The sequence below is a fragment of the Diorhabda sublineata genome, chromosome 3 (assembly GCF_026230105.1).
Source record: "Diorhabda sublineata isolate icDioSubl1.1 chromosome 3, icDioSubl1.1, whole genome shotgun sequence".
Taxonomy (NCBI): Eukaryota; Metazoa; Arthropoda; class Insecta; order Coleoptera; family Chrysomelidae; genus Diorhabda; species Diorhabda sublineata.
In genome coordinates, this window is record NC_079476.1 from 37,906,198 (window position 1) to 37,920,700 (window position 14,503).

A 14,503-nucleotide genomic window follows, 5' to 3' on the forward strand; every position below is an offset into this window, starting at 1 on the left:
AACAATTTTTTGACAGCAAAGCATTTCTGATGAGGTTAGGTTATCTTCAGAACTATCGAACTCAGTAGGTACAATTTTACTGGAGTAGAGAGGGGCATGTTGACGTTATGAAATTCTTTTCGACAACTTCGGGACGTTCCACTTCAATAAAGTGCTTATCTTTTGTACACCACCTCTTCTTCACCAAATTAGATGCTAAATGGATAATCTTATTATCCAACCATTTGGCCACAGTTACATCTTCATCATAGCTAGTCATTTATTGAGCAAAGCCTCGCGGTTTTTTGTTCATTGTTCATTTCTTAGTACGAAAAATAATTGTCAAAGTATAGCTGGTGACCTTTGCTTTCTCCAAATCTCTTTCTAAGATGAAGGAGTACAGCTGCACCGTATCCAATTTTGGACTGGAACTCTGATAAAGGATAAAATCGTAAGCTTGACCATGTTTACCACATAAGAAGAAGATTTTCAGACCCCATGGACAAGGCTTGCCCTTTATATACTGTTTGGCAACATTTTTTCCGGTGAAAGGAACAATCTGTGGTAAATCAAAACACCTCTTTCTAACAGCACCAAAGATCGGGCGCATTTTGATAAACGCATCTTTAGAATTACCTGGTATTGCTATATTATCAACTAGATGTAAATTGTTACCCAGCTCAAAAAAATCGGCCCCTTACAAGGGAATGCTGATATTTGTTTCCCAATATATTTTCAAACAAGGGTACCCAAATATTTCAGTGGACATATGCACATACTTTATTGGAATATGTAGCGTATAAGTTTGTTATTTCATCCATAACTTGAAATAATTGTTTAGGCACGTATCTGTTGTAATAATCTACTGGGCTTTCAATTTTGGGATCGACAGCAATGGGTGGCAATCAAGCCGGTGAAATTGTGTTTACTATTACCTTGTGTCTCCACCTAATACTATGCTTCGGCGTAATATTCTGTAAAAGCGTATCTTCAGAGGCGGAAGGCGCTTCTGGTAAAAAGTTATCACTCATTTCAACACACCATGAGCCAGCGTCTTCATCATCATCATCCAAAGCTGGGGGGAATTCCTTGTCCATCCACGGTAACATTTGAAATCACGACACCTGTAGGCGTTTCATCACTTTCTTTCGAAATCAACGTTTCCATTTTTGTTATTTTTGGGATTTAGGTCTGGCTATTAAATAACGAGACAAATGCTTCCCTTCAATATACTCCCCTCCCCTCGCTAGAGACCTTTCCATACGTTTTTTCCATTGATCGAAGCAGTGATGGAAGTCTTCTTTGGTGAGAACCTTTACGAACTCTGCCGTTTTTTGCTGTACCGCTTCCCATAGACTCGAATCGAGTCCCTTTCGAAGCAGATCTTTTTCTAACCTTCCAAGGAAATCTGAGCAGACCCGTTGACGTAAGAGCTTTTGGTCAGGCACAGACGATCTGCACGAACAATTTGGTTGATTTTGGTCACTGTTTCCAGAGTTGAAACAGTCACAGGGCGACTTGGTCATCTTCTGTGATCTCTCGGCCCTCACTAAAGCGCTTACACCACTCAAAAACACGCGCACGAGATAGAGAATTGTCCCCATAGGCCTCTTGCAACAATTTATATCACTCAGTCGGAGTTTTTTTTCAATTTAACAGTAGCAGTCTCGTGATTTAATATCCAGATCAAAATACATAATTGGGACGGCTATTTTTCGTACATCGAGTCCTCGACGCTTTTCATTTTTCATTAATAATTGTGTTAAGCTCATTTAAAAAACATTTTTGGTTTTATGTGCTTAAAAAGCACAAAAGGTATGCTCAAAAAGGAGACGCCGAGAATAATTTGTACATCGAATGTATTTCTAAACAGTACTTTTTCACTCACACCTCGTACCTAATGCGTAATTATACAATAAATCTATGATATCATCAACATTTATGCTTTCGATAAATCAGCGTTTTTTTTCCCCGACCACCAATCTAACAATCACTCAGACTGGTAATAACAATAATAATCAATTGTGTTGTTTCTTTGTTAAATTTTGATACGATGTGACTGGGTTGATTTTTATCGCCGATAAGTGAGCTAAAAGGTACGAAAAACAAGGTGGGAAGTCTCAGCGGGACCAAAAATACTCGAATCGAATTGTATTTGATAACGATGAAGAAGAAAAGGGACGACCGCTGTGATTCAATCACCAGCTTACCATTTACCAATCGCAGTCGTCTTTATCGATGTCTGAAATAAATACTTATTGACGGCGGCTGTTCACGTTTGCCAGTGGAGGCGGTGACGCAACATTCATATCGTAGCCCTCTTTTAAATGTTCTACGATATAAGTGTGTATCGTTATTGGCCTGTTTTAACGAGTTAACTCTAAGCGACTCTTGGTTAAGAACAAAATTTAAGATTTATTAAATTGGCATGTCTGGAACGGTTCGTTATTTTCATACTGAACACACTGTTTATAGTACCACCACTCCAAAAATCATTGTCTAGGATGTCAATCCAAGAAGCTCCCTCATAACACGCATATAATTGCCAGAAAAATGCTAAAAAAAATTACAGTACAAGGTGTCTCAAAAATAGCTCATATTTAATAAAACAATTTTAAGGAAAACAAGGAGTTTATTGAGAAAATTTTTGTCACATATTGAAATACATTGTTAGGGAATTTTTTCTGAAAAATAACATCGTCCAAATGTGAACTGTTGCATTCACGGCATTCATTTAATCAAATTGCCGGCTAGGTTGGTATTATCCGTGATGGTTGCCATTTCGTGACGGCCATTTTCTTTTAATCATGCCTTGGAAGTAGGTTTGATAGCGTAAACTCTACATTTGACATAACCGCATAGAAAATAAATCAATATGTGCTAAATTGGGACAGCGTTGAGGCCAACTTATGTCAGCTCGTTTTGAAATCAATTATCCAGGGAAATTTTCACAAGAGTATCCATTCGACGTATTTGAAGTTGCTCCGCCAAAGCTCAAATAATGTTTATCGTTTCAGTTTCAATATATTTTTTTTATCGAAAATGGATACTTCATTAACACTCGAAATACCTTTTTATTCATGTTTGCAAACTAACAAAAATTGCTTCACTTAAAATGATATAACTCACAAATTAATAGTGCGACAGTTGTCAAATTCCTTCATTTGTCTTTTGAAGGTTGGGGCTCACTGAAAATCATACGAGTTTAATACTAGTAGCGCCCTCTATGTATCATCCTACGAACTTTCCAGTCCACTTAATATAGTCAATATTGTTGAACTTGTATCTAAGGTTATGAAAAAATTATTGTTTCAATATTAATTGTTTTCGTCTCTACCCGATGGATGATTCTTTCAATTATTTGGAGATCCATCTACTATTATTATAAATATTATTTTATTTTTTGTTTCAGGCGATTCGCACGAAAAACCACCGCTAGAAGAACCTGAATCTGAGAAAGGTGAGTTTTGCAATGCTATCAAAACCATATTTAAAAAATTTCCAACCCTTTTTATCCGAGTATCAACAAAAGTGCTAGGCAAGATGCAGTTTCATACTTATGAATAATATTTTGGTTATTCGACATCATCTACACGTTTCACTCTTAAAAAGTACGAAAGAAAATTGCAAACTTAGCGATTTATCTAGTGATTCATTGAATAAAAATCATATATCAGAACTGTCCAATTTTTAAACAACACTAAAATATTAAAACAGATCAATTTAATCGTAAAAAAACGTAACTGTCGAAGTGTCATCAGTAAAAAAGTCCACGTGCATTATCTGTGGTTAATATTTTGTAAAGAGGACTGATGGAATGTCGCCTGTGACTATTTATCATAAATCCTTAGAGGCACACGTTAGTCCAAAATGAATGGATTAGTAGAAGGAGGTTTTTTTTCGCTTGGAAACTCACTACCGTTTTCCAAGACAAAATATTCGCTGTATTTGCACTCTACTTAATCCACGCCAAATAAACACATCAATTTCAATGTACTCAGAAAACAGAACGGCTCTAAACTTGCGATAGATTGCAAAAAAGTCTTACATAAACAGGTGAGCGATGGCTATCCGGCCCGGTCGCGCGAACGCGAATTTTTTAAGGTTATGTGTATTGTAAAGTGATTTCCGCAAATATATTTTGCGTTGGTTTTATTCAGTGTGTATAGTGTGTTTTTATTTTCATTTTTATCTTTGAACCAGTATCTGTATTTACTTTTTAAATGTGTTACAAAAACGTATCTACGAGTTGTACAACAAGGCAATTTAACAAAGACACGTCAAATCTTCTTGTTGGTAAATACAAAATGCTGTTAAAATGTTTTAACAATGTCTTTTGTTGATTTTTTTAACGTTGGTAATAGGGTTATTTTAAACTTTGGTATTAGATCCGGTTAGTCCGGCCATTTTGTCGTTCGGCCGGTAGTCCGGTCCCGAGATGGCCGAACTAGAAAGATTGTACTGGATTGGAAAGTTCACTTGATTTTTTAATGTTCGTTTCAAATCAATTGGATACATTGAAGATCAAACGTTTTAAACAATACTTCCGATTATTCTTGATATTTACTAATTGAAAAGTTATGGTGAGGAACGTTTCATATTCGTATTCTCTATTATATCACGTCCCATTGGCCGTATCTGCGGTTTTTGGAGAATATCAATCCTACAACTCTTCTTGCCAATCGAACGTTTCTATATTGAAAATACGCTTCGGCAGCTGTCATCATTATTGGTCAAGCCTTATCGATGTCATACAAATTGAATCTATTTCGTATATTTTCATTAAACTTCCACAGGCTAACGATCGTCGCGACGCTATCGTCCGCTAGCACCAGCGTACATTTATAATAGTTGGTGATATCTCTCGTAATCCTCACGTTTTACCATTTTCAATACATAAAAGCTTTATATTTATAAATGTATATTCGTTCATTTTTGTTTAGATAATTTCGTTTTGTACGAGGGCTATTCGGAAATTAAATAACTATTCCGTACCATTACAAGACGTTGCCCGTTTTTCTTATTAATTAGATTTAAATTGTGCTGTTTGTGATATGTTTTATTTTGAATTTATAGAAATTTATTCAAAAATACCCTGGCGAACAAAAAATGTAGGTCACCATCTGCTTTTGTAATCTGAATGTGATACTCTATACCAAAGAAAAAGCATTTTTCTCTTGGATTAAATGATTTATTCTGAAAAAGCAATAAATCAATATTTTGGGCGAAATTCAACATTTTGATGTTAGGGAAGATATGGAACGAACAAAATAAAAAAAACTTGACACTTATAACGTGTATTCCCTCCTCTTGCATTGATGACTGCTTGAAGTCGACGCGGCATACTTTGAATTAAGTTACGGATCAAATTCTGGTCGATGTTATCCCATTCCTGCAACAGGAATCTTCTAAGGTCTTGGGGAGTTCTTGGTGCTTGTGTGTGTCTGCAGATCAGTCGTTCCAAACACGTTCCAGTCATGTTCTATGGGATTCATGTCTGAGCTGCGGGCTGGACAGTTAAACCGCCTATTTTCTACATCATCCAGATACTCCCTGAAAATTCTGGCTGTATGTGGCATCGCATTATCTTGCATAAAAATACCACGTTCCCCCATAGTCACCATGAAAGGCATAATATGGTCTTCTAGCACCTTTGTAATGTACCTGTGAAAATTTAGGGAGCCATTTTCTATGATGACTAACTCTGTACGAGCTTGTGCAGTGATTCCCGCCCAAACCATAACTGATCCACCGCCAAATAGAAGACACCCGTCAATTCAAACTTCAGCATATCTTTCCTCGGGTCTTCTCCACACTCGTCGACGTCCATCTGATCTAGTTAGGCAAAAACGCGACTCATCTGAGAACAATACCCAGCTCCAGTCATCATCATTCCAACGAACGGCAAATGTCAATCTTGCAGTCCGATGCTGGTGTTGTAACGGAGGACCTGTAGCCATTCTTTTGCATGACAGTCCAGCACCATGAAGTCTTCTTCTAACTTATTTCGCAGTAGATGGTTTATTCCGCAAACTTGTGGACACCAAAAAACGGTCATCTCGTTTAGTGGTAACTCTTTTTCGCACAGACGTTGGTCTTCTAGTGATCAGGCCAGTCTCCAGAAAGCACTGGTACACCCTTTGCACACCACAAAGACTAGCACCAACAATTCTTGCAGTTTCACGTTGCCTTCGACGATCTTGTAACAGCGCAACAATTCTTTCCACGACAATCGGATCTAAAGGCATTATGGGCCTGTTAAATCACTACACTTAGCAATCGTTAGATTTTACACAAAGAATCAACAGTAAACTGGAAGACAGGCAAGGGAAATGTGATTGTTCAATTAGCGCAAAGGCATATTTTTCATTAAAGTCGTATTGTAATACATCGGGTCTCGGAAAAAAATTACAACGCCTACTAATCCTACTAAGTAACCACAATTTTTTGCTTGGCAGTGTATAATGATTTTGACGTTTTGATTAACAAACAGGTTGCTAATGACGAAACAATTGGCGAAATCACCGTTAGACACTAATGGAGCTTTACCTGGGAATATTTTCATTGTAAAGTTGGTGGTTACAAAATATAAAGAGGGTTTAGTGTAATTTCTCAATATCAGAGTGTTTCTTCAACTTCGGCATCAAGATGAGTAATTTACAGAACCAGAACCAAATGCAGTAATTTCCAAGGTCGTCTCTTTTGTTTCTACTTTAAATAGAGCAACCTCATCATCTGATGATAAAATTAAAACTGATACTGATAGTCCAGAAGAGAAAACAAAGAGAATAGAAATTTTTAAGCTAGATTGTGATTTCACAGACAATGGAGAAAAAATTACAGAGTGTTGTACTATAGATGAAATATCTTGAGTTGTCATAACGAATTAAAACAATTTATTACGCGATAAGGGTGGAAATTTAAACTAGTATATTTTTAAAATAAGTATGGCAGACATTTTGCCTACGTAAATCAGAGTTCCTACCTAATTCGATTGTTATTGAGGTTGAAGTAAAAATGTACTTAATGCTTCCTCAGTCTCAGACCTTGCGTTGAAATGATGTTGAGTTTGAAGAAAAGAAAATTGCAAATGACGCACAAGATGTTGCATTGATAATTTTATTTTTAAATTGGCTGCTAGTGCCGCATATAGTACAAACTTTCCAGGGTATGTAGATGAATTAAAGCTTCGGATTTGAGAAAGTTTGAAAGTGCAAGGTTGTTTTCAAATGAGTGTGAGCAATCCAGAGTTGTGTTTGCACTTAATTTTATCGTGATCTGAACTTTTGGGAACGAATTGTCTTCACAAATGAAAAAACAAGTCGTGCAACGTCGGACGTTTTATCATTTACTTGGATGAGTATCAATTGGCTTGGCGTTTGTTGGTGGATAGACATTGCAACAAATGTCACAGAAATGTACATAAAATTTACAATAAAATGGGCTGGTGTTATTATAGACCTCGTCATATCAAGCTTATTTTATTTGTATTTCGGTTGGCTATCTTTTAATATAAAAAAATTTGAAATCCTCGTAAATGCACTTTTAGTGTTGTGGGCTCCCGGACTATAAAATATATGTTTTTTTTATAAAGTTTATAACGATCGACATATCTACGAAAACTGCATCGATATGACATTTAAATCGAACGCTGAATAGATAGAAATCATCACAAAGTGCACGACATCAACAAGTCCACGAATCAAATTTCGTTAATCACGAAGTATACTTCTTACTGCTCATCCTACTAATTAAACACATTATATCGTATAAATGAACTTCAAAAAGTGAAATTATAATATACATACAGTGTGTTTACTTAAGTTGGAACCGTGTGAAAAACTTTCTTATTAATGGTTTTATGAATAAAAATTATTCTTGATAAAAAGTTCTGCATGGTCCGAAAGTTAAAAAACAACCATCAGATAACATTTTTTTAAAGCAGTATACGAGGTTTGTCAAAAAATTTGATTTTGTGCAAGAATAAAGTATCTTTATTTTTCATAAATGTTATAAAGTAAAGTTGTTTAGAATTAAAAGTTATATTCAAATATGCAATTACAGCAAATTCTGGTTTTGTGATTATTTACTGTATTTTTATATTTTAATTCGAATTTCGCGCTCTAGAAAGGGAATTTTGAGAGGTTGGTAACACCGATTGAGACTTGCGTGAGATAGATGTAAACACAATAAAAATAAAGATCAGAAAAAGTTTTTTTTGAATTCATTCTGGCCATCCCACTTAGCTGTAAACTTCTTTCTTGGATTTTTTCAAAATGATCTTTATTTTCATTGTGTTTACATCTATCTGACGTCTCGATCAGTGTTACCAATCTAACGTCTGAAAATTCCCTTTATAGAGCGCGAAATTCGAATTAAAATATAAAAATACTTACAACTCGGCTATCCTGACAATTAGAGCGTCCTCGCTCTATAAAAGTTCTAATTTTAGAAAAAATTAGTGAATAGAACAAAAGTCCAACCAAATTTTAACGAAAAAATTTTCTGAATGAATATCAATTTTTGGTATCAACATTTTAATGCAACAAAACTAATTCAAATCCAATTTTATGAAGTTTCTTGTAACCAAAGGATGTTATTGTTAATTAATATCAAAATGAAATTAAATAATATGCAAAAAATAGATTAGAACAAAGCTCAATTTGAACTTTTTTCGAATAAATTTCAATGTCATGAAAATGTTTTACAGTTTGAATGGACAATCACAAAATTATCGCTGGTGGTCTAACAGTAATTCAAAATTTGTAATAAAAAAATTTTTTTTTAAAAAGAACGTATGTGTAACTAAGTAAGTATGTGATTTTTTGTACGACCTTCCGTTACAAGAACGTATAATAATTTGGTTCCAACAAAACTGTATTTCTATCCATAGTACATTAAACTTTAAAGTACTCCTAAAAAATATGTTTAATGGGAAGGTGTTTCACAGGTATTCAGATATTTTTAGACCTCCAAGGTCTGCTGATTTGACTCCCCTGGACTTTTTTATGGAGTTACTAAAAACAGCAGGTTTATCAGCGAGAATCATTTGATGATGTAGACCAATTTGAACGCCAAAAAATTACTCCAAATATGATACGGAAACTAATACAAGAGTTTGACAAACTAACAATTAAAAGTTTACAAAGAGAAGGTGGGGTATGTCGAAGCTATAGGACATTGAATTAAAATTTTATCAAGAATAACTTTTTTTCATTGATAAAAAAGTTTTCCATATGATTCCAACTTAATTAGACACACTGTATATGTATACATATTATAATATATGCCTGTATGTTTCTGATGGACGAATCTTTATCCATTTGAATGTGAATTATATTTACTTTATCTGGAGACGGAAATAGAAAAGGTTGGCCCAGTAGACGGTTGTGGAGGTACCAGCATCGGATAGTTGAAAGTGTTATCATCACTATCGCATCACATTCTGGTATTTCAGGGTCTGGCGGATTATCCGATTAGAAAAATCCATACTGAGGTCACTCACATTTACTTTATCTAATATATTCCGTATAAGATAAAGGTAATTAAAATATAAAGAGAGATTAATATGATGGGGTTAAATATTTAAAGAGTTAAAATAGTGAGGACCGGATGCTTCTACCATCATTTGTTTGCGATCCTCTTCCTGAGAAGAGAATGATAAAATGGATGAAATACAAACAAAGAAAGCTCCCTTTTTTTGTATGGTATCACCTTTGCGTGCTTTATGCCGCCCTATTTTAATCTATAATTACCTTTAAGCCCTACGACGCTTTGGGCGACTGTTTAGTTATCTTCCTTCAATGTACCAAAGCTTCCCTAATTTTTTACTGAAAGTAAGACAGTTTGGGGGGTCCTGACCCCCGTGAACTCCCCCTTAAAATCACGCCTGAAATAGGGAAAATATTGTCCATCTCTAGTCAATTTTCATTAAATCCAGGGATCTGCATGTGAGTACTTCTACAGTGGAAAGGAGATTGAGTTGAGCTGTCCTTTTTGGAAGGATGGCAGTGAAAAAAGTCATCAAAATAAAATTGAGAGGTTGCTTTGGGTTAAGGAACGTAAAAAAGGCTATAAAACTGTTTAAAGGCAAACGTAGTACTTTCTGGCCAACTTTATCTTCCAGCATGACAAAGATCTGAAGCATTCCTCGAAACTGTACAAAGAGTATTTGGAAGAATTGGAATGAAAGAATGTACTTAAAGTAAAGATTTGGCCGTCACAGTTGTTGTGGGACAAATTGTACAAAAAAATCAGAAAGGAGTGTTGCAAAAACGTTGAAAAATCGGAATTTTCACCAATTATACACTGTAGTTTCATTATTACTATATTGGTATTGTTTGTTGCGTATCACGCAAACTATAGTGTGAGCTGAAAAACTTTTAACCGGTAATTCAAATCTAACGGCACTCTACTAGATAGACACTAAATTTTATAAGGTAAATACGATCTGTACTTGATTTATATGTACTTTAAACGATGATTCATACTGTTAATTATACGTTTATGGCCGGTTCGTCACAACGAAGAACATACTTTTAATTTTTGTTAAGATAGTAGGATACAGAAATAGAAATTCTTAAGTGCTGATTAAAAAAACTACTAGTTTATTATCTGAATATAAGATAAAACGTTATCGAAACTCGAAATAAACCTTTTTGTGCCTGTTATTGATAATGGAAATGCAAAACAGCTGCACTCCATTAGCCGCTGATAAAATTTTGTTATAACCAAATTATACAATTAATGTTATTTATAATAAACGAAACGTTGCTAGTAATTACAACAAAATTACATCAACGAACGAATGAATAATTTTAAGATAAAAACAAATCGATAGCTTCAATTTAATTGCGTGATGTATTTTGCTATAATACAGCGTATTTTAAAGGTAACCCCGTATCTAGTGGTTACAACATTGCAATGAAAACTGGCACATCCTATGATTTTGTTTTATATCTGACTCATAGAGGACATTAGTTACACAGTTCGTACCAAATACAGTACATAATCGTAAATCAGGAATCGTTGGTTTTTAGATTTTAGATTTTTCCGTATTTTAGATCATACCAACATATTTTTTATGCTACCGTTATATATGGTGTCGCCAAATACTAAAAATTACGATTCGAACGAATGAGTTTTAGATATTTCGCGTTTTAGAAATCTGGATTTACACACAACTTTTTTAAGGTTAGATTTCTTAATTAATATTTTTAATGAAACACCCTGTATATTGTTATATCGACTTAACCAAGTACTGTAGTTGAATTTATCTACTCATATTAAAAATAAAATTTTTAAGTACTGAATGTGATATGAAACAACAAACGATCTATGTTTGTTTGTATGTAATCAAATTTATGTCATACCTATGTTGGTGACAATCAAGTTTATTGATTATATGTTTTTAATGTTAAATCTATTATGAGGATCATTTTATAGCAGTCGTGTCACACCTACGTCTAGTTATGAATTTATTATAGTAGAAAAGACTGAATAGAAATAATGGTAATTTTATACTTTAGCGGTCCCCTCGTTTTTTGAGTCTAGAAAATCGGATTTATTAAAAAAATATATCTCACTTAGAGATTCTGAATAGTTTTATGACTTTAAATGCGATCATAAACGTGATTCTTCGCATATAATCGTTCATAACTTTTTTACAAAGCATCAAACGCAGTTTACATATTTTTTTTGTTAATCTACACAAAAAAGCGAACATTTTGGAAAAAAAATGTTCATTTATTCATTTTTTATCTCTAACAGTCAACCTTAGTAAAATATCATTTTTTTAATATTGAAAAAGTCAATTTTATTATTTTTAATTAAAAAACATGATAAATCAACATTTTTCTAGAAATTTTTCTTTCAATTTATTCGTTTTTTTGTGTAGATTATGAAAAAAAAAATATAACAACTTCATTTGATTATTTCGTAAAAAGTTATCAACAATTATTCGTGAATTAGTGCATTTTCTTGAACATTTAAAGCACTAAAACCAATATAAGTTTTCATTTTTTTTTCATTCCCATAATTTTTTTCGTAAATCCGCCGTAAAAACGAAGATTTAAAAAAATTCATCGACATCGTGTGATTTTTCGATTTTCTAGAGCGAAAATTTAAAATTACCGAAATAATAGTTATGACTAATATTCCAAAGGTCGGTATTTTACGAATTTGTAAATTAAGAAAGAAATTTAACTTTTTCAATTGTTTGTATTCTATTTATTTGGTTTAGATTAAAATATTTAGCAAAAATTTTTAAAAAAAAATATCTCACCTAGAGATTCTGAATAGTTTTATGACTTTAAATGCGATCATAAACGTGATTCTTCGCATATAATCGTTCATAACTTTTTTACAAAGCATCAAACGCAGTTTACATATTTTTTTTGTTAATCTACACAAAAAAGCGAACATTTTGGAAAAAAATGTTCATTTATTCATTTTTTATCTCTAACAGTCAACCTTAGTAAAATATCATTTTTTTAATATTGAAAAAGTCAATTTTATTATTTTTAATTGTAAAAACATGATAAATCAACATTTTTCTAGAAATTTTTCTTTCAATTTATTCGTTTTTTTGTGTAGATTATGAAAAAAAAAATATAACAACTTCATTTGATTATTTCGTAAAAAGTTATCAACAATTATTCGTGAATTAGTGCATTTTCTTGAACATTTAAAGCACTAAAACCAATATAAGTTTTCATTTTTTTTTCATTCCCATAATTTTTTTCGTAAATCCGCCGTAAAAACGAAGATTTAAAAAAAATTCATCGAAATCGGGTGATTTTTCGATTTTCTAGAGCGAAAATATAAAATTACCGAAATAATAGTTATGACTAATATTCCAAAGGTCGGTATTTTACGAATTTGTAAATTAAGAAAGAAATTTAACTTTTTCAATTGTTTGTATTCTATTTATTTGGTTTAGATTAAAATATTTAGCAAAAATTTTTAAAAAAAAATATCTCACCTAGAGATTCTGAATAGTTTTATGACTTTAAATGCGATCATAAACGTGATTCTTCGCATATAATCGTTCATAACTTTTTTACAAAGCATCAAACGCAGTTTACATATTTTTTTTGTTAATCTACACAAAAAAGCGAACATTTTGGAAAAAAATGTTCATTTATTCATTTTTTATCTCTAACAGTCAACCTTAGTAAAATATCATTTTTTTAATATTGAAAAAGTCAATTTTATTATTTTTAATTATAAAAACATGATAAATCAACATTTTTCTAGAAATTTTTCTTTCAATTTATTCGTTTTTTTGTGTAGATTATGAAAAAAAAATATAACAACTTCATTTGATTATTTCGTAAAAAGTTATCAACAATTATTCGTGAATTAGTGCATTTTCGTGAACATTTAAAGCACTAAAACCAATATAAGTTTTCATTTTTTTTTCATTCCCATAATTTTTTTCGTAAATCCGCCGTAAAAACGAAGATTTAAAAAAAAATTCATCGAAATCGGATGATTTTTCGATTTTCTAGAGCGAAAATATAAAATTACCGAAATAATAGTTATGACTAATATTCCAAAGGTCGGTATTTTACGAATTTGTAAATTAAGAAAGAAATTTAACTTTTTCAATTGTTTGTATTCTATTTATTTGGTTTAGATTAAAATATTTAGCAAAAATTTTTAAAAAAAATATCTCACCTAGAGATTCTGAATAGTTTTATGACTTTAAATGCGATCATAAACGTGATTCTTCGCATATAATCGTTCATAACTTTTTTACAAAGCATCAAACGCAGTTTACATATTTTTTTTGTTAATCTACACAAAAAAGCGAACATTTTGGAAAAAAATGTTCATTTATTCATTTTTTATCTAACAGTCAACCTTAGTAAAATATCATTTTTTTAATATTGAAAAAGTCAATTTTATTATTTTTAATTGTAAAAACATGATAAATCAACATTTTTCTAGAAATTTTTCTTTCAATTTATTCGTTTTTTTGTGTAGATTATGAAAAAAAATATAACAACTTCATTTGATTATTTCGTAAAAAGTTATCAACAATTATTCGTGAATTAGTGCATTTTCTTGAACATTTAAAGCACTAAAACCAATGTAAGTTTTCTTTTAAAAAAAAATTCATCGAAATCGGATGATTTTTCGATTTTCTAGAGCGAAAATATAAAATTACCGAAATAATCGTTATGACTAATATTCCAAAGGTCGGTCTTTTACGAATTGGTACATTAAGAAAGAAATTTAACTTTTTCAATTGTTTGTACTCTATTTATTTGGTTTAGATTAAAATATTTAGCAAAAATTTTTAATAAAAATATCGATATACTGGGTGAATAAGTTACAAAACCAAAATTAATATTATTGACCTACCAAGAAGTAAAATGTCTCCATAAACGTCGCCTGAAAATGGGCGTTTAAAATAAATCGGTACATCGCTTATTAACTAAAAATTTGGACAAGAAAAAGGGTTTCGAATTTACTCAAAATAGAACAAAAACAGCGCCGTGAAGTGGTTGGAATAAAG

At 32.2% G+C, this 14,503-nt stretch overlaps 1 protein-coding gene across 1 annotated transcript in view; it reads left to right on the forward strand.

Moving 5' to 3' along the window:
- Positions 1-14,503, forward strand: part of LOC130441021 (zinc finger protein ush) — a 190,434-nt gene that overhangs the window by 71,772 nt on the left and 104,159 nt on the right. Inside the window, exon 2 of the mRNA XM_056774471.1 lies at positions 3,392-3,439. Coding sequence (XP_056630449.1) covers positions 3,392-3,439 — 48 coding nt within the window. The remainder of the gene's footprint in view (positions 1-3,391; positions 3,440-14,503) is intronic.